Genomic DNA, 20,896 nt, shown 5'->3' with positions numbered 1-20,896 from the left:
AGGCAGCGCCGCGTGACTCTTGCCATGGCAGGCAGGTCGAGGAGTTTGGTTTTCTGTGGAGCTGGTACCGAACCCCCTCCAGCGGCTCATCCTGGGATAGCAGCCATCCTCCTATCTTGGGATGTTGCTACAGAACACACAATAGAAATAAATGGGTTTTATAAAAAGCTATGCCGATTTATTATATAGATCTCACACACACTTTATAATGCAATTCTTATTTTATAAGTGTTAAACTATCATGGGATTACATTCTATCTTGAGAGATACAAATATATATATAATTACTATTTTTAAAATTTTTTATTTCATTCAGAAGCTATTTAAAATCTGGTGAGTTTGTGGGATTTTGAGGAGTGAGAATTGGTGCAGGGAAAAGCCAGAATATTTTGGCTTCCCAGAGACATCTCTTGGCTCCTGTCTTGTGCATTGAATAGGACACTCAAACTTTGTCACAGAACAATTTCGCATGCTTTCTTTGTATAACTTTGTATAAAGCAATACGAAAATTTGCTCTAAGAGAATTGATAATCCCATTCTCTCTCTCCCATGTCATGCTGTGATGTAAAAGGTCTTGAACCAGCAGCTCTTCACTGATGTAAAAATGAGCATGCTAAACTGCTGCTGTCTGAAGGACTGAAACATCATTTCTGTGAGCTTCCAGGCTTGAAACATTTCATTTAAACCAAGACTTGCATCTTCTATATTTAACTAAAAAACTGAAAATGCTGCTTTCACTCTAGCTTAGCCTCCTGTATTCTGTTTCCATAGCTTCAATTTTGTTTCCTTTAGTTTATTTATTTGAATTTGATCTTTAAAAAAAAGCACATGAAAAAGTAATTTGGTGTCTTAGTCTCTGAGATTCAGAAAAATTTAAGATACTTGTCACATAAAGCAAGGGGTTTTTAGTCTGTCTGAATGTTTTTGTTGCATTTGACTCCCACTGTTTCCTTCCTTGTCTTTCATGAAGAGATATTGATGCTTTGGAACTGACCTTGCTGTACAGCAGAAGCTGTAGGCACACAGTTTGTGGTGACTGGGAGTGGGGCTGTGGGAGCCTCATCCCCAGTGGGCACAGCTGTGAGAAGCAGTGAGCAGCACTGACAGCAATGAGCCATGGAGTGCCCAGGGGCACTGAGCAACCACCAAAGGGAGCTGAGGGCACACAGTGCCATGCTTGAACATGAGGGGATAAAAGGCTGGGCTAAAGAACAAGCAGGGATGACTCTTGAAGCCTTCTGAAGTGATATGGTGTTCCTCTGTATGGGTTGAAGCTTTCTGAAGTTGCATGGAGATACTCTGTGCATTGTGGCCATCTCAACTGCAACGTGTGCTGTGGCATTTGCTGTGACAAGCAGCCATTAAGTTTCTCAATTTGTGTTGCCAAACACAATACAGAAATACTAGCAAGGACTATGTATCAGCTGCTTTCTTAAACTTTTCATGCTGTCAGCTTATTTCTGTACTCTGTAAGATCCTGAGTACTATCTTGTGCTCTGATAATTCAGCTATAATTATGAGCATGTGGGGCCATGGCAGCCCAGAGATGGACCACCAAAACAGGTCAGTGTGGGCAAGGGCAGTGGATCTGCCACAGCAGCAGAAAGCTAAGAGGTACTGAAAGTAATGAATGCCTCAGAAATAAGCTCTCAAAAGGAGGATTAATGGATATTTGAGGAGTTTAATTATCTTAATGTTTACAGGGTGAAAAAGGCTTTCCTGGTGTTCCAGGTCCACCTGGTCAAAGAGGCTTTCCTGGTCCAGAAGGGCCTCCAGGGCCACAGGGACCAAAGGTAGGTATGTGAGACAGAGAGATACACACAGAGAAACTCCTGTGCTTGACAGTCAAAGTTAGCTATGGCTGTGTAGAAAATGCTATTTTACAAAACCAAACCAAAACCTGTCTCAGAGCTTCCCATTTGGTAGGGATGTTGTTTGGTCAGCTGCAAGGGTCATTTTGATTGCATCAGAGTAGAGCTCATATGACCATGGGCTTTTGTTGTCAGTTGTCCATTGGCCAGTGCTAAAGCAGCTGGACTGAACTGCCAGAGACAATGAAGATAGATCTAAACAGATTTTTGCAGCATACCTCAGTTTTTGTCTTAGTATCAATTAACATCTTGACATTTGTTGCTGAAAGAAAGTAAACAAGCTACTAATGAGACAAATATGAAAAATAGATTTTAGAAAATTTGAAGGGAAACATGTTTTTTAAGATAAATCTTGGTCTGTTTAGGAAATACCTGGTTGCCTGCAGTATGGCGGGAGTGGCTTCAGTGACTTGAGCTTTCTTTCTTTTCTGTATGCCTAAACTGAGGCTGAATATGAATTTTCAATAACTCCTGCATGAGTAGAAAACCAAAAAATTGTGCATTAAAAGTGTTTTATGCATATTTTGTCTTGGGGAACAGTAATCTTGTTGTTATCAATACATTCACTCTGGTGAATAACTTATTTTTTATGTAAATATGGTGTGAACTCAGCCACAGTGTAAATCAGGAAGGTACTGCCACAATCACATTATGTCTAGGACCTGCACTAATGTGGTTACAGCACTTAACTATATCTTTAACCAAATGGGTTCTATAATTTTCATTTGTTTAAGTATTGTTGCATTATTCTGTCCTATTTATTTTTACAATACTTTCTGGAAGTGATACTCATGTAGATTTGATACATGTTATGATGCTTTTATCTGAACTCGTTGAAGTGTTTAGTACAGCATTTACCTTCTAGTAAGTGATAATAATTCTGCAAGAATGGCAAAAAGTAAGGCTAGTTTATCTAGCAAGAAGACCTCTGTTAGCCTGAATTGTCATATGTTGTAGTGTGTGCCAGTTAGCCTCTCCTGTCCAATGCCTCTACATTATCTGAAATGGAATGTGGCCCAGGACTTTAGAAGCTAGGCTGTTCTTCACATTTTCCATTTCCTTTCTGGGAATGGTAACGTTTTCTTGCTAGCACTAAAGCTCTAAGCATCTTGAAAGAATTCCAGCAGGTTCTCTGCAGACAGTGCAGTGTCACTGTGGCATTCTTTGCTGGTTTCTTTCAGCCTTGCTCTCCCATCCTGCTTAGCCCCCTCTCAGCTTGCTCCAGGTCTTCCTTTCCATGCTTAACAGTGCAGGTGAGAGTACATACATCTATCTGATCATTACATGGACATCACCTGTATCTGGGAACCTTCCAGCTTTTTCCTTCCTTTCCAAGGAAGCACTTCCAGGACTCATTTTGACCAAATCCATAGCAACTCCTTTATCAACATACATGGTTTTGTTTTGACCTATGACAAGATATAGGTATTTTTTCACTATGAGGGTAGGAGGATGGTGAGACATTGAACAGGTTCCCCACCCCTGCAAGATCAAGGACAAGTTGGATGAGGCTTTAAGCAACCCCTTCTAGTCAAAGGGGTCCCTGCCCATGTTAGGGGGTTGGAACTATGTAATCTTTAAGGTCCCTTCCAACTTGAAGTATTCTGTGATACCCCTGTTAACACTGAAAGGGAAAGAAAGACACCACAATTTATGCAAGTTGCATGAAATTCTTGTTTCCTTTATTGACTAAAATAGGCCAGCCATTTATTTATTTATATAGCTGGTTTTGTGTGCACATATTGATATTGAAGATATTGTGTGTCCTGTTGATGTTTATGTGCTCTTTCTCAATTGAAAAGTACTGAAAAAATCACTTTCCATTTTTGATCTAGGGTTCTCCAGGGCTTACAGGCTTAGTTGGACCCAAAGGTATACGAGTAAGTGTTTGTATTTTAAACAAACTTACATGTATTAAATGTCATGCTAATTGCCAACTTGGTTCAATAATTTGTGAAAATAAAAGCAAAACATTGTCTGATTTCAAAGTATGGTTAAAATTTATGACATGATCTATGCACTAGTATTATTTATTTTTAGAACTATTGCCCTTTTTGCTGCACCTTACATCCAAGGTTGTTGCTGTATGTATTTGATATTTGGGTGTGCAGTGAAAAAGTCAGACTAGAATACCACAAAGAGTTGTTTGGGGTTTTTTTTTGTGGGCAAAACCAGTGTGTGTTACCTGTGTGCAACCATTATGCTTGGTTCACAGTCAGAAGAGTTAAGGAAGTAATGATCTTTTAATAGAATCATACTTGCATTCATTCTTATGACTGTAATCAAAGAAAAATTGCCTAATGACATTTTGTTTAATATTCATAATATTATTTCTCTGGTTTAATATCATTAGGGGGTCCCAGGAATACCTGGATTTTCAGGTCCTCCAGGCCTTCCTGTAAGTAAAAATGAAACTGATTTAACCATTTCTCTCTTACTCCAGTCTTTAGTGCACAATTATCCTCAACTTAATGTGCTCACTCTAGTCTCAACATCAGCATTGTCTCTGTCAATTGGCCTAGAGATAAAAATCTTGGCATCAGCAATTCTTATTCATTGTAATGATTTAAGAACACGTTGTAATCTGTCAAGTCTTGTGAAACATTGCTCCAACATAAACTCTTTCAGTGTTTCTGTAAGGCAATATGAATGTACAAAAACAAAGCTTTTGTCAATTTTGTGCTTCTTTTAGGGTGAACCAGGAGCTGTTGGTCCTCCTGGGCTCCCAGGTGTTCCAGGATGCAATGGCACAAAGGTACAAACCAAGATGAGTGTTCTGGAGATTGCGTTTGTCTGTGCTTGGGAATGGCCAAAAAGTGCTCTAAATTTCCCCCAATCTACAACAACTTTGACTTGCTTTGTTTTATGACTTTATCAGCTAGAAAAACTTGTGTCATGGGACCAGAGAAAGGAAAAGTGCTACCTTTTTATGCAAAATAAATACTTAAATAATACATTCTAATTACCTTTGCTAAAAGATAAGAATAACATTTGATGTTTTGACAGATAATACTTTTTTTGTTAAATCTAGGAGACCTAATCAGTTTTGTCCAATGTGTCCTTTTGTTGCAGTGGGTTATAAAGGAGATAGTTAATCCATTTTATTTTGCTAGTATCTAGCTTGCAGTTGGCAATTCATAAATCCTGAAAGTAATTAAGTGAAAAGGCTCAATGTTAAGTAACAGATTTACCAAGTTTTCTTTGCTCTATGAGCATTCTGAGAGAGGGAGTCAGATAATCCCTACTACAGAAAATCATTGATTTCCAGTGAAACTGTGAACTAATCTGAACAGTCTAGGATAGAAGTCAAGCTGCAAAAAATGCAAGAAAAATCCTTTTCTAGCAAAATACGGTGATCATGAACTCACAGTGCATTTAGTGTGATAGCATAAAAGACTTCTGCGATCATTTGCCAAAATCAGGCCAAATAATAAACCATAAGATGCATTAACAATCACTGTTACTACTTGCAGGGTGACCAAGGATTTCCAGGTCCTCCAGGTCGAAGAGGTGCTCCAGGCCTTCCAGTAAGTGTGACATTTATGACTGTGTGCATTCTCACCACATAAAGCCAGTGCCTGAAGGAGAGTAAAGCTTCATGTTAGTTCATACTGACAACCGTTGAAATATATAGATATCCCCATTTTATTAGTATGAAAACTGTATGATAGAGACCAAAGTTAAAAGTAATGTTTAATTGTCTGTATGTTGGGCCTCAACTTCTTAGCTAGTGCTGGCATGAAATTCATTGACTGGAGTTAGCTCTCATGGGATACTCATGAAAATTTACCACTTACATCTCTAAAGAGATGTCCAAGATATATTTAATAGATTGCAGTTTCAGTTTCTGCTTAAGTATCTTTGAGAAAAGAATGGCTTAATTAAATCAGTAGGAACCAGGAATTAAACCCAGAACTTCTCATTCTGGGTACACTGCTTTAATCCCAGGATTTGGGGTTTTTCACTGTAGAAATGTGTTTGAAAGAGAAACTTTTAAACAAATGGAAAGCTGTATTTTGATTTCCAGTGGCTTCAAATCTAATAACTTTTAAATATAATCTTTATTTTGACAGCTTTGCTGATTTTATTTATTCATTTATTAAGATCAGGCTTCAAAGCTGTTCTGCCTTCACTTGTAGAGTTGTACCTGTGAGATTGACTATTTTTAAATAATATATCCTTTCTTCTTAAATTGAAGTCTGGCCCAGTCATGCACCTTCTTCATGAAAATAAATCACCTGAAGAGCATCAAGTTTAGACACTACTTAGAATGTGTCACTTCAGCACTTTTTTATTTTTCTGTTTCAATATGATTGTTCTTATTCCTAGGGACTTGCTGGTATCAAAGGAGAGAAGGTCAGTTATTTGCAAGACATTACATGAAATATTTATGGATTATCAATAATTTGTGTGTATATTTGTTGCTCTTTACAGCTCCATTCATGGGAAACAGAAGGTTTATTTCCAGAAGAAGCAACCACAAAGTTTGGTGCTTCCTTTGTTCTAATAGCATTCACCTCAGGTTGCAAAATGGTCTATTATTTTTTTCCTACTGTTACTGCATGTAATTAGTTTAACACTTTCAAACACACAAAGAACTAAGCTCCTCCCCTAAACAGTTTATTAATTCATATGGAAATCTTCAGGTGCACTAAAGAGTGTTTTATAGCAATAAGAAGTAACAAAAATAAATAGTAGATAGTTTCCATCATCATGCAATGCTGATGTTGCTTATTTCACTACAAGCTGTATTAGAAGATTTGTTGCACTACAGAGTTCTACAGCATAACTTTTTATGTTTCTTTTTATCTAATTGTCCAGGGGTACCCTGCAGAAGGATATAGCCAAGAGTATGGTGCAAAAGGTGATCCTGGATTACCAGGAATGCCTGGTCTCCAGGTAACTCAAAATAAGGGGTGCTGAGATAGATATGTATGAAAATATACAGTAATATGTATAAACACATTCTACATAACATGAGTATGTATTAAAATTGTTTGGTATTTTACATAGCTTAAGTGTATTATGTGCTTAATATAGATACAGTATTTTTTACAATTGTGTTACTGATTTCTAAACCAAAACCAGTCAGTTTGCAGGCCAGTCAGATTGCAGAAAAACAGTACTTCAGGTAGGGAGAAAAACTGGTCATAGATCTGTGAGTTCACCCCTACACATACAGAATAGAATAGTTCAGTAGGAAGGGACCTATAATGGCCATCAAGTCCAACTGCTGAAATTTCCATTGAAGACTGAACAGGATAGACCAGCTCAACTTCTAGAGTACTAACAAAGGACAGAATGGTCCATATTTCAAGAATGAACATTAACAGGGGAAGGCAGAGCTGACATTTCTTTTGACTATTGGAATAGAGAGCATTAAATTAAAAAGAAAAAAAAATGTTTAATTTTCCATTTCTTTGAAAAAAAGCTTTAAAGTATAGGATTTATTGTATAGAATATTTGAAGGATTGAAGGCTTATTAGAGGCATTATAGGACCATATGGATTATGAGTCCACATTCCTCAGAGGACTACATCCTCACTTGAGTAGTTTAGTTTTAGAACAGATGTTTTCTCGTGTTTCAAGACATATGCCAAATAATGAAGCAGTGAGGAAGAATTATACTTCTGTGTTTCCCTGAGACAGGAAAAGGAAATTCAGAAGCAGAGCTGCTCCTCTGTTTCTCGTTCAGTTCATTGAATTTGGTGTTGTTTTGCTCATAATCTTGCCAGGAGATTTATTCCTGTTTCTTTTTTAATATGCAGGGTGCCCAGGGTGCTCAAGGATATCCTGGGGAACTTGGACCACAGGGCCCTCCAGGATCTTTAGTATGAATTTTTCTCACTTGTTACTTTGACCTTTAATTTTCTCTAAACCCTATGTAATTGCACAGATTCAAGTACTTGACTCTCCCAGATCTGAGGTCTAGACACATGTGTATGCAAAAACTATGCTTTTCTGAACACATCTGATTTATTTCAATTTCTTTTGATTTTTATGCATGATAATTTCTATATTTTCAGAAGCATCCCTTGTCCGTGTAGGCATAAATTTTAATTTTCAAATAACTATCTATTAATTCACTTTAAATACTAATATGCATAACATTGAGAGATGCATATGTTTATAACTATACTGTGTAAACAATCTGTCACCCACTTACAATGGCTTGCAGTTGTAAAGGTAGAAGAAAGAGTAAAAATGGGATATAAGTTCTGTGGAAGTTGGGTACTTCAAAACACCTATATCAGAGAGCAAGATTGTAAGTTTTTTAGCTGAGGATTTTTTTTTCCTGTTTTGTAGGGCATGCCAGGGAAACCAGGACCTCCTGGACCTAAGGTAGTCTCAGATTGGTAAAAAAATGAAAACTTGTTATGTGTAATATGAATAAATCCATGTTTAAGTGTTTGTAAAATTTTAAAAAAATAACATTTTGGGATTATTTTTCAGGGTCTTATGGGACTGAAAGTAATAGGAGCCAAAGGAAGAAAGGTAACTGCATAAGAAGCTTTAAACATTTTATAAGTTTTGTTTCTGTTTTCTGCATTTTCTGATTTGCTATGGTGAAATATTTGGGGAAGTAAGTACTGTAAAATGCAAATTTTCAGTAGATATGTGGGAGTCTTTTGCTGAAAAATGGAAACATGGCAATGCTCTCTAAGGTCAAAATATTTTCACGTAAGAGCTGATGAGATAAACATCTAGACAGAAGATTAGACACTGAAGAAAAGCCAGTAATTAATATTAATTAGCACATAGCATTAAATTAATATACTTTAAATGCTTATCTAAGCAGATAAACAGTGGTAAATATGTAACATTTGTAATCTCATAACTTCAGTCCAATGTATTTTCAGTGTCAGCCCTTGTGATGCTAGCAAAACCCTCAGGTTTTGAATAAAAATTGGATAACTTGTCTTTCATGTACTTACTTTGTATCCCATGTAATTGGCATTAAACCAGGAATTACTACAAATGCCCATATTGTCTCTCAGCACCCAGCCTGCAGTTGCAAGACTACTGCAGTTAATCTGAATATCCTTGCAAGAGATTAGGGCATCTCACAATTATGCTGACTTGCACAGATTCAGTTTTAACATTGTAATCACTACCAGGAATGTGCTAAGGAGTTTCCTATAGCCTATAAACCTGGCTATTCATTAGGAGTAGCTCAGGTGACCATAGAACATCTTGCTTCTTTATGAAAGAGTGACACATTCACCTCTGTTGTGCTGCAAAGTCATGCAAAAGCATTCCTGGCTTAAAATCACTGAAAATTGTGGATATTGTTTTGTGGAGGTCCACAAGAAAGATCACACTGGGACCTTTCCCAGGTCTCAAAGTTTCTTAATGAAAAAGTGCACTTCACTACTTATATTATCAGTGAAGGACACATGAATGCTTGTTATGTCTGTTAGTACCATGATTCTGTAATCTCCCTGGAATACCCAGACTGAAGTTTGGAGGATGTCACCAAAGACAGTTCATGTAATTTACTGCTTGATGTAATTAAATAGAGATAAAGATTGTAATCAAGGAGAATTTTTTGCTTGATTTAAAATAGTTTTTACCAAATAAATAGGATTAAAATTTTAAATTGCTTCTAGAAACTTTAACAGATATTAGCATATTCATTTTTATATTAATCAGCTAGGGGAAGGTTAAATCTTCCATATGTCTTTTTTTCCTGGAATTTAAGTGGCAAGCAAAGGGAAGTGTTAACTGAATTAATGGCTGAGTGTAATGACAGAAGAATTTTCATGGTATTGAAAGTATAGTAGTAGTAATTTGAAATAACAAAATCACACTGCTTGTAATTTGCTCTATTCTTCTTTTTCTTTCAAGGGTGACACCGGGTTAACTGGACCCCCTGGGCCCCCAGGAACTGTTATTGTGACGTTAAGTGGACCAGACAACATGACGGTAGTGAAATTGTTAAACATCGCTTTCAGATAAGCCATCTGACTAGGTTCTGCTGTGAGAGGATGTTTTCATCTTTACTGCTCTGAGAGCATTTCTTTTTATCCATCCTAACATTTCTCAGATTTGTTTAATTAGATTCTAAGCTCTCTTAGTGTGTCTGTGTGGAGCCAGCTCAGCTGAGCCTATGTGCTCATGTGCACATCTGCACATGCCAGTGAAATGCTTCTTGCCTACCAGTACCCCACCTGCTGGGAATCTCTGAGTACATGAAGAGTAAATAACTTCTGCTTCACCAAATCCACACGGATGTTCTGAATGGCTATCAAAGCCACAGCTGTGTTGGCCTTGGCACTGAGAATGTCAGCCCGAGTTACCAGTTTCACAAAAGCTTACAACATGTTCATGTACATTTTGTAGTTTTTCTCATTATTTTTACTGAAACCCGAGTAATCATGGAAAGTGTTGGAAAGACAATAAATATGGAAGGAAATAGTCAGATTCAGCTTTAAGTATTGCTTTGTGAATTAAAATTATTGCATTGTATCCTTATATAGAATTAAACATCAATAGCTGATAGAATTCAAAGTATTTACATATCAACAGGGCAACGTGTTCTTGATTCCCTTTTTCCTATGGAATTTGCATCTAATGTGTGGAGTCATCCAAAGTCCCTCTCCATTATGTGCTGAAATAAAAGTGAATTTTAAATCAAGACTGAATTGAGGATGAGAAAGATTGCACAAGAGCGGTTCAGCTTTTAGGCACGCCAGCTCTCCTTGTTTAGATCAAATACAGAGCACCTGGAGCACTTTCCAATCTCAACTGTGATGGCTTATCTTGAGATAATGACAATTTTTCAGCAACATTGAGCAATATGATTTAGAAACCTCTCAAAACTCCTTCCATAAATAGTTTGGCACATTAGTCTAATCAGGTAATAATTAGACAACGAAATTTGGCTTTGCAGTGACTTTAGGACGTGGCCCAGTGGTGCTACAATGTAGCATAGTGTAATCTTGCGCCCACAGAGACAAGGGTGCTGTAGGTAGCCGCTGCAATTATGTTTGGAAGTAATTCTAGCTCCAGTGAAGCAACTAAGGTTTATCTGGGCTTTTTTCTTGTTTCTTGTTGCCATTTGTGGGGATATTCACTGCAGTTCTTTTGCATGCAATCACAGGTAGGTTGTTTTGACCTAGCTTTATTCTGAAATGTGCAGAAACAGTTTCTTTTTCAAACATCAGACTTAGGCAGGAGCACTGATACAAAGTTTCTGCTTCTTAATCATTTGAGTAGAACCATCTCTACTCGAAGAATCTTGCTGGTGACAGGATTTCCTATTTGTAGAACCAGACTGAAATGGTAAGCATAGAAAAATCCAAGATACTGCAGTAAGTGCTTCTTTTCTATGTAATAGGACTTGAAAGGAGAAAAAGGAGAAAAAGGATCAAGAGGACCCCCAGGGCCAATGGGGTTTGCAGTAAGTAACCAGAAGTAAATCCCTTAAATCCAGATGTTCAGGCAGCATCACCTAGTAAATGCTACTCTTTACAGTCCCGTATTTATACTAATTACTTCAGCCTTTAATGACAAGAATAGAACTAATGAATAGAATAAAATACCTATTAATAGCATTCCACCTGTATTTTTTAAAGATAAAAAATTATAAAATATATATTTAACTTAGAAAATGTGAGTTTCAAAACATGAGTATCATCAGTGTAATTTTGTTCCAGGGGCCAGTTGGTGATTCTCTAAGTGAAAAGGGTGACCGAGGAGAACCAGGAGCACAGGTGTGTGCAAACAGTTGAATACATATGTGTTAGTCCTTTCTGAAAAACAGTTTTGAACTAGTGTTGCTGTCCAGATTTTGTCTCGCTGCTACTCAGAGCAAATTTGCTGAGATTCAAAAGCTCTTTCCTGCAGTAAACTAGACAAGAGCTGGAAGTCAAGTGACTTACATGATTACTTGGAGTGAAGGTCAGTTAATTGTGAGTATGCTTCTATTTTTTTTTTTTTTTCCTCTAAAGGTTCTGCTGTTGAAACTGACTAAAAAAAATGCTCTGCTAGACATATACTGGCTTTGTAGTGCAACAGTATAAGTATGTGGGAGAGTTCTGGACTCTGACATAAGTAGAAAACACCATGTTTGCTTAAGGCAGCAGACTTAAATTAGTATGTTCCAGCAGCAGCTGTGTGGAGATAAGAAGAAAGTTTCCTAAGAGTTACTTCCTTAACAGCACAGTATATGAAAAAATATTTATTAAAAAACCCATGCATATTAAATACAATTTACCTGATTGTATCTTTTTTTGGAAGATAATTAAAGGAAAGCTATTACCTTCACTCAAATGCCTTTCAAACTTTCAGATAAAAACTAGTCAATGACAGATGCAGGGTCTTAGTAACGAAAACTACTAATTCATAAAAACTTAATGATATATAATCGGAGAGAACCCTAAAATAGTCAAAAAATCAAAATGTTTTGTGACATTTTCTGAATATAGATTTTGAATACATTATGAAAGCAATACTAAGAAAACTAATTTTCAAATTAAATATTTCATTCAGTCCAAATGTATATATTTTTGAAACTTCTCATACTTCTTGTGATTGCAATACATTTTCTTCCACAAGGAAATACAGCAAGACAAGATCCTGGTAATACCTGAGGATTGTTCTTTCTCAGTTGTATTGTGCTATAACAATGATGGTGTTAGAGAGAAACTTGATTTTTATTTTTATTATTCCTATACATAATGAAAATTTCAATTTGAGTTACTAGTGCAAAGTTCTAGAATTTCTTGCTATCCAATGTATGTTATTAATCCTCCATCTTCTGTGTTTCTTTCACATTCTTCTGCTTGCAAAAGCCTTGTCCTGCCTTGCAGTATTTTTTCCTCCCTTCCCTTTGTCTCCTTATTTTGTTATGAATTCCTCAAACAGTTGTTTCTTGTTGCCACACAAGATGCAGGACCCCAGCAGATACCTCTGGCATGCTGCCTCCTTCTGTTTTCACTTTTCCATCTATTGCCCTGCTTTGATACCTTTGAAGTGCACTCCCTATTCCTTTTCATTAAGTAATTTCTCCTCAAGTTGTCCCACACAGGAAATGGGGTTCAAAGAGTTTTCCTTCAGTGTCCTTCCAAGCTCATCATGGGAAGGGCTGCTTGCTGCTGTATTGTTTTATTTGTCTTGTTTCTGCAAGAACCTGATTTTTTCATCAAGCTTTCTGCACTTGCCTGGTACTTTGTACTGCTGGAGTCTGGCACAAATGATCCTCCACAGGAGAAGCAATGTCAGTGGAATATCTTACTACATGTTTTGTAGAGTTTTATGAACTTTAGTTATGATCAATAAGTACTTTAAAATAATCTTAATGGCTTTTTACAGTTTACACAGTTTACAGTTATGTGCACAGCATCAAGTTGCTATGCTCTTTGAATGCAGTAGCCTCACTTTAAATTGTTTATTTTATTTTACATTTTTCCTTTGTTAGGGGAAGCCTGGAAAAGAAGGTGCCCCAGGTCCACCTGGCTTACCGGTAATGAAGGAAACCTTCTAAATGTTTTCTAAGTCATAGTCATCTGTTTATGACAATTCTGTCTTCCTGTCACAGCTTTTCTCTGACTGTGGAATGGGTTTCGAAATGTTGATTTGCATACACTGAAACATTTCCTTCATGCAGCTGGCCTTGGAACATACCATGTCCTCACAGATTTATGTGCAGGAGAAAGAGGCTCAGTTCATAGGTGTCATTGTTTCTATGCCAATTAAAAAGAACTGTTGCTTGCTGCTGATTGTCTAATGAGTTTGAGACACACTCAAAGTTAAGCAAAATTAATTCTACGGAGTTTGTTCTGGTTAATCACATTGAAATTTTTGCAAAAGAGTTATGCCTTCCCTTTAATAAATCAAGAAGTTAATATTTTTAATCACTAGGATCAAAGACATTGGTTTATGAAGAAAAGTTATTGTCAGGGTCGTGGCTGTCTTGGCCTGGAACAAGATGACTGATAGCTATTAGACCAATTTTGTCAACATTTTCTTAAAATATGCCACTTTAGAAGCAAAATAGTATAATTTGTGTACTAATTTAAAAGTTGGAGTTGTTCAAATGTGTTTGAAATACTGTATTCAATTGGTTAAGTATCAGTTCTTTTTACTTCAGCTCTACTTTCACAACATCATTAGAGTTGCAGTGACCTTATAAATATCTTACCAAAATTCTTATTGCCAGAATAGTCCATTGCACATGTATCTTACTATAACATCATCTTTGTCATGCTAAAATGACCTTCACAGGCAGTCTGAACACATTTCAGTCTGACGAAGAACACTGAATGACAGACCACAAAGCTCTACTGCCTCTAACAGAAAGAAAATTTTCTGTCATGACAAAGACATGCCATTGCTCTGTTCCCATTTCAGCTTTACTCACTAGCAGTGCATTCAACTGCATGAGTCTAGAAGAAGTCCCTCTCACTTGCCTGCATTCACTTACAGAAAGCCTTAGTCTGCACTGTTTTCCCTCCTGGTGCTGCTGACACCTCATGAGATCAGCACCATCCCGCAGACTGAGTTCTAGGGGAGGGTAATGAATGCAAGACTCTTGCACTGTGTACATTTTCTCCCCTTCAGAAATAATTTGCAGAGGGAGAACAGATTAGAAACTCCTACACTCGTGCCATGCAGAGCAGCTTTCCCTTGGGAGTGTTAGAGTGTGCTGTAATAAATGCAGGTTTGAATGGGGCACTTGCAGCTTTTCCTACAATCATGGAGCTGTACCTCAAACTGGGTCTTTGAAGTTTCTTCCCCTGAGCAAGTTGCATTCACTTTCCCATCACTATGGAATATTAAAGCTTTACATTTTAGATCTTACTGTTGTCAGTGCTAAAAGATTATAAAATTATAAGGTTATAATCCTTATAAAACTGTGTACTGTCACCTGCAGGGACAAAAGGGTGCCCAGGGCAAGCCAGGACTGACAGGAAGGCAAGGAGCTAAGGTATTGTCCAACAGTTTTGTTATTGCTTTTGAGGATAAGGTTAAGGTATGTTTGGAGGTTACTTTATAATTTTATTTATCACTGTGTATATAATATGTTTCACTTGGCCTAAAAGATAAGTAAGGGTATCATGGAATAGGGAAGGGATCAGCTGTAACAAATCATATGTTTGAACTGGTGTCCATCTATGTCTGCTGATGAGTTCCTGTAAGTCTTGGTGTATGCAGCTGAATAGTTGTGTAAAGAACAGACACAGGGTGGTGAAGGACTAGTCAGGAATAGTTGGGGTTTTTTCTAAGTTTTGAGCAATGTACTGAAGTAACAGTGGATAAATGTGATTCCATATATTGTTTTTAATAAACAAACCTATCTCTGATAAAGGGAATGAAAGGAAACCCTGGTCCACCTGGAGCTTGTGGTCGAGTAAGTGTAAATAACCTTCATATATCATTTTTCTAAACCATTATAATAAGAATAATCCAAATTGTTTGCATGAGGCAGTAATGGATATCCTGTGATGCTCTAATCAGACATAGCTTTTGCAAAATACTGATATTGCTGTGATTCTCACACAGATGAGATCTTTCATATGGAATTGCATACAGTATCTATGCCTGATTAGACCTCACCTGGACCCAGCAATTTTGGCAGGAGATTGGACTGTCAAAGAACAGTTACAAAAATTCACAGGAGTTAATATTTGAATCAATTTTTAAGGGGACCTTAATTTTAAAATGCAAAGAACCCTTTTTATGAAAGCAAGTTGGTATGAGTACTGTTTCCCTGTCTAGTCACGCTGTCTCCCTAGTGGCTTTCTTAAAGGCTCCATGTGCACCTAATGGAAACCTTCTGCCTAAATTGTTCAGAAGAAATAACTTTGTAAAAAGCTGAAGTGTTTGTGATATTGACAGAGTACTCAAAAAACACTGCTGCTAATAACAATTTTGATTTCATTTCTGGTTGCTTGTAATTAGTAAGGTCTTGTGGTGTCAGAACATCAAAATTATGAATGAGATCAAAACATTGCTTTAATCAAGTGTTCAGTGTGAGGTACTGTGCTTTTCTCTTCATTCTTGCAACTACTTTTCTTACCACCTTTCTCTTGAGACGGAGTATTATGATTATGTGGTTGGTGAAAAAGGGGATGAAGGACCCCCTGGGCCTCCGGGACCAAAAGGTCAACGTGGCATGCCTGGTGAGTGGGATATCAAAATTACAATCCTGTAGTAAGAACAGTCCCCTCAAAGGGCTTATTGTAGACTACAAACTTCTGCCTTTACAAGAGTATTTCCTAGACTCACATCTAATTGCTGACTTGAAATGTATCCTGAGACTTTGATTTATAGCATTATTTACCCTTAAAAATAATTGCCAATATGCAATAGTTGCTTAGAGTGGTAGATGCCTACTCAGGAAAAACCAAATTCTTATTTTAAATTTTAAGCTTAAAATGCAGAAGATCAAAGTTTGTATTCGCTGCTATTGAACAGTGACTTCGTAGAGTATAGAGTGGTTTAACTCAAGTTTTTAATATCTCACTTTTGCAGGGCCACAGGGTCCTCCTGGAGCTGCTGGTAGACCAGGTATTTGCAATAATAAAATACAATGTTCTTCCTGTCTCTTACACTGAATCAGCTTTGTCAAATATTAGTTTCAGATGACTTTAAAAATATCTCTAAGTGCTAAAAAATTGTCACCCAAGAGCTTTAATGGGTCAAGTACTTAGGTTAAAAATAATTTTTAAATGTCTGTAGATTCTCACTTTGATTAATATATTTCAAGATAGAAAAAGATTTGTGGGATGAACTTGGTGTGTTTGTCTGTCACTCATCTTATTGAGTACTTAGCTTTGAGATGCCATTTCTTCTTTAATTCTGTTTTTGTATTTTTCCCCTTTGATTAGGTGTGTCAAGACCTGGTCTGAGAGGTCCCCCAGGATTTCCTGGGCCAAAAGGAACAAAAGGAGAGAAAGGACAAACTGGCTTGTGTATAGTAGGCCCTCCAGGACTGCCTGGTATTACTGGCAGGCCTGGTTCTGTTGGATTGCCAGGTCCTCCAGGAGAACCAGGTACTTCTAGTTGCAGGTGTTTTGGATTTTTCCAGGTAGCTCTCTTTTAAATGAATTGTTGAATATCCCAAGTTGGAAAGGACCCATAAGGATCAGAATACTGTTTCCAGCTCATCCCTGCAACTTTTTTCTCCCTTAGCAAGTAGAGAATTGTCTGAATAATCTGTCATGTAATGGTGCCATGTTCATTTCATTAACAGGTAGAGTAACATTTGGAACTGGCCTGCCAGGACTTCCTGGAGAGCCAGGCTGTACAGGACCTCCAGGACCTCCAGGAGATACTGGCATGAGAGGTCAGTTTCAGATTACTGTCATTCAGAAGTAGATGGTACAATCTAGTAATCTTCATGGATCCTCATTAGTTTTTTTAAAAATTTAATTTAACTTTTAAATAATTTGCTGAGTTCAGAGTTTTAACAACATTCATTAGGGATAGTGAGATGTCTTCCTCCCCTTACATCAGCTGAAAGAGTGCTGATGTGCCAGTGCTGCACACCAGTTGTACAGAACTGTGGCAGGGTGTAGGTCGTCACTGGAACAAGCAGTTACTACAGATTGGTAGGGCTTTGTACTCTGTTATGTTCTTGCTGACAGTTCATCTCTGAAAGAAGCTGCAACTTCCACCCACAGGAGCTGCTGAATCTCTTTGCCCTTTGCTTGTCATTAGAATGACCCTGAGTGTTGCAGAACTCTGTTACTTGGAAATGTATTGTCCCTTACGTACGCTTAGAATCTGGCTTAGTAAAGTGACTGTATCCAAATTGTTTGCTAAAACTTGACTTGAAAAAATCAAGAAGTTTAAACCAAATGTTTCTGTCCTTTCAATTAATTGCAGTCAGTTGTGATTGACTTTCTGACCACAGGTAATTTAGTACTGTGTTAGAAGTGATCTTCCAACAACATTAAAGCCATGATTTACCCCTCTTGGCCAAAAAGTGTTAGCTACAACAAAGTAAGTAGCACATTAGTTAAGCTTGAAAATTACTTGCTGTGGACCAACTAATGATTTATTTTCATTCTAGGTGATGATGCTCGTGTGTGTACTGATTGTAGCTACATTCCGGGAATGCCTGGTCTTCCTGGTTCTCCTGGGCCTCGTGGTCAGGATGGCATGCCTGGTAAATTTTCTTGTTCCTAACGGGATAGTAGGAGTGCAAATTATTTTGGTTTTAGCACGAGAATTAAGTGTGGGGATGTCTGCCGCCTGCAGTCCTTGAACTAGCCCTGAGGTGGTGATGAGTGTGAGAGCCTGGGACAGCTCCCTCTGCTGATATGAGCACAAGCCCTAAAAGACTGGAACTCAGAGACATGATAGGCTTTAGCTCAGTCTGTGATGAGTAGTCACAATTGACTACTACACAATTGTGTAACAATTGAAACATTGAATACTGGGTGCAATTATTGGAGCCTGTCAAAATCCATGTCCTTGTTTTCATTTTTTTTTGCAAAATATATATGTTTCTTTTGCAGGTAGAGAAGGAACAACAGGTCCAAAAGGTTCTCCAGGTTCTCCAGGAACACCAGGGCTTCCAGGGGCTCAAGTAAGACTGGTTTTTCAGATTAACATTCAGATCCCACAAGAATTATTTCAGAGAAACCTCATGGCTAGTATTACGTGCAGCATTATACTGGGTGATCTCAACAGGTTTTTTCCTGTAGTAATGAATGTGTCAGCATGGGAGACAAGGCAGAGAATGTGATGAATTGCTCACACAGCTTTACATCAGCCTGGTTGCTCAGTGCAGCAAGTTAGCCCAGGCAGAGAGGCAGGTAAATAAATACCTGTGTGATTAACCTGTGCTGCATTTCATGGTGCTGAGGCTGCTTGTTCTGGCTGGTATGAGTAGTCTAGAGTTACCTTCTATTCCTTTATATAATTCAATAATCATGGCAGTGGCTGTAAAGCATATATGGATTTTTGTGTGCTGTGATCTTTGTCAGACTTCTTCCTTCTCTTGTTTCCAACATATTCAGGAGTTGCTAAAGCCCCAGCTGTGCAGAGAAACTTGCTTCTCATCCTACCCTCTTCAGGGGTGCAAAGGACACTCCCTCCAGGGAAATGTTATGAAGAGGGAAGTCTGCCTCTTGCTGCCACACAGATGTCATTTGGTTGTGCTAACTTGTGCCTGTAGTAGTAATTATTTATGGGAAAGTACAGCCTGTGCTGTCAAATAAAAAATCATGCACAAGTATTTGTTGTGGTGGTTGCTGTACAGATGCAGAATGAGTCTGCTAACAGGCTTCCAGGAGCCCCCTAAGAGTTCATGAGCCCAAGATCACTAGAGCCCAGTGTGCTTTCAGCTGGGATAGTGTACCTGCTTTGTAACCTGTGGGGGAGAGAAGGGAGAGGGAACTTAACTATGAACAGAGCCAGCTATGGCACTTAGAGTGTCCCTGGGGAAATATTCCAATATGGAGGAGAAATCTCTAACTAGGTCTAAAAGTCCCTCTTTTTGTGCCATGGTCTTACTCATTAAATTGTTATATTATTCCTGCTTGTAATAGCAGAAATGAAATGGTAGCCTCGTCAAAAGAAATAAAAGCAGGAGAAAAAGAAAATACAAAAAAAACCCCAAAACCCTATTCATTGAAGTGTGCTATTGCAGAGAATAAAAATGAGAATAGGGAGAGGTATTTAATACTCTGAGGTATTTAATTCTAAACAAAAGAAAACTTGAAAACAAATTACATACATCTAGCACTGAAATTCTTTTGATAACTCTATTCTAGGGACCTCCAGGTTTAAGAGGAGATCAAGGACATAAAGGATCAAAAGGTGAGCCAAGATATGTACATCCAGAAGGGCCAAAAGGTGAGCAAGGAGATCCAGGAGCCAGGGGAGAAAAAGGAAGAAGAGGTTCAAGTGGATTGCTGGGAAGACCTGGCTCTAAAGGATCCAAAGGTTCTAAAGGTGAAGAGGTGGGTATGCACTTTTTGCAATTAATATGGAAGTCATGGAAACCTAAGTCAGTGTTTTATCTTGTACAACACTCTGTTTAATCTATGCAGATATTTCAGCTGAATATCCCCTACCTGACTGAGGGTACTGTCCTCAACTGTAACAACCAATATGCATGAAAGAAGGAGAGGAAATATTCTGATGTAATACCAGAGAGAGATGAGGCCAGTATAGGTACACATTGCTGAAAAACCTCAGTAGTCTAGTGAGCTGTTAGTTTAGATGTGGATACTGGAGCATTTTGTTGGATTTCTATGATGTATAAAATCTTTTTAGAAAGCATTTTCCTGACTACTTATAATGCTTAATAATTCAAATACTTCCTGTTCAGTCTTTATGGGTTAATCTTCAGAGAACTGACCATAAACTAGAATTGTTAGGGTAGAGCTCAGCAGAAACAAAAACTAGAGAAACTGTTAACATGATTCAGATATAAATGTCTATAAATGTGAAACAGAATTCAAGGAGAGTCAGAGCTGATGTGTGTTTGGTTTTTTTTGCTAAATGTGTTTTAAAACAGAAGTGTACGGTACAACAACATAGTAATAGGAAAAAAGTCAGGCAATTATATTTCTTTGTAGTATTTCCCTCTTAATAGCCCTCTCTTTATAACCATTGATATTCAAATTTATATTCATTTAATCACATAGGAAAATTTTTTTCTTAAATTATCAGAGTTACTCTGTTACTAAATTAATACAAGATTATAGAGAAATGGGAATTTTGTTAAGAAAGCTGGTGTGGAAAGCAAGTAATTCTCGGTATGCATGTGTAATCATTAGGGATTGGCTGGATCAAAAGGAGATAGAGGACTACCTGGATTGCCTGGTAGACTTGGGCTTCCTGGAGAAATGGGGCTTCCTGGACTGCCAGGTTATGGACCACAAGGAGTAAGAGGTTTTAAAGGCTCTAAAGGAATACCTGGACCACCTGGATTACCTGGAGAAGCTGGTTTGGAACTTCCCTATTTTATTGTGTTTTACCTATGTTAAGGAGTACTTCATTAAAATTGCTGAGATAGATTGAAATCAAAGCCATAATTTATGAAACGTGGGAAACTTCTCCTT

At 37.7% G+C, this 20,896-nt stretch overlaps 1 protein-coding gene across 1 annotated transcript in view; it reads left to right on the top strand.

Moving 5' to 3' along the window:
• Positions 1–20,896, top strand: part of COL4A3 (collagen type IV alpha 3 chain) — a 55,135-nt gene that overhangs the window by 12,153 nt on the left and 22,086 nt on the right. Inside the window, exons 3-26 of the mRNA XM_053951764.1 lie at positions 1,704–1,793; positions 3,707–3,751; positions 4,225–4,269; positions 4,564–4,626; positions 5,345–5,398; positions 6,201–6,227; positions 6,693–6,770; positions 7,640–7,702; positions 8,178–8,213; positions 8,325–8,366; positions 9,720–9,797; positions 11,212–11,274; positions 11,531–11,587; positions 13,294–13,338; positions 14,749–14,802; positions 15,184–15,225; positions 15,910–15,997; positions 16,350–16,385; positions 16,706–16,870; positions 17,071–17,163; positions 17,893–17,988; positions 18,341–18,411; positions 19,601–19,789; positions 20,612–20,780. Coding sequence (XP_053807739.1) covers positions 1,704–1,793; positions 3,707–3,751; positions 4,225–4,269; positions 4,564–4,626; positions 5,345–5,398; positions 6,201–6,227; positions 6,693–6,770; positions 7,640–7,702; positions 8,178–8,213; positions 8,325–8,366; positions 9,720–9,797; positions 11,212–11,274; positions 11,531–11,587; positions 13,294–13,338; positions 14,749–14,802; positions 15,184–15,225; positions 15,910–15,997; positions 16,350–16,385; positions 16,706–16,870; positions 17,071–17,163; positions 17,893–17,988; positions 18,341–18,411; positions 19,601–19,789; positions 20,612–20,780 — 1,789 coding nt within the window. The remainder of the gene's footprint in view (positions 1–1,703; positions 1,794–3,706; positions 3,752–4,224; positions 4,270–4,563; positions 4,627–5,344; positions 5,399–6,200; positions 6,228–6,692; positions 6,771–7,639; positions 7,703–8,177; positions 8,214–8,324; positions 8,367–9,719; positions 9,798–11,211; positions 11,275–11,530; positions 11,588–13,293; positions 13,339–14,748; positions 14,803–15,183; positions 15,226–15,909; positions 15,998–16,349; positions 16,386–16,705; positions 16,871–17,070; positions 17,164–17,892; positions 17,989–18,340; positions 18,412–19,600; positions 19,790–20,611; positions 20,781–20,896) is intronic.

This window comes from Vidua chalybeata, chromosome 10, assembly GCF_026979565.1.
Source record: "Vidua chalybeata isolate OUT-0048 chromosome 10, bVidCha1 merged haplotype, whole genome shotgun sequence".
Taxonomy (NCBI): domain Eukaryota; kingdom Metazoa; phylum Chordata; class Aves; order Passeriformes; family Viduidae; genus Vidua; species Vidua chalybeata.
Note: the sequence above shows the minus strand (reverse complement) of the source record. Positions and strands in the feature narration are given on the sequence as shown.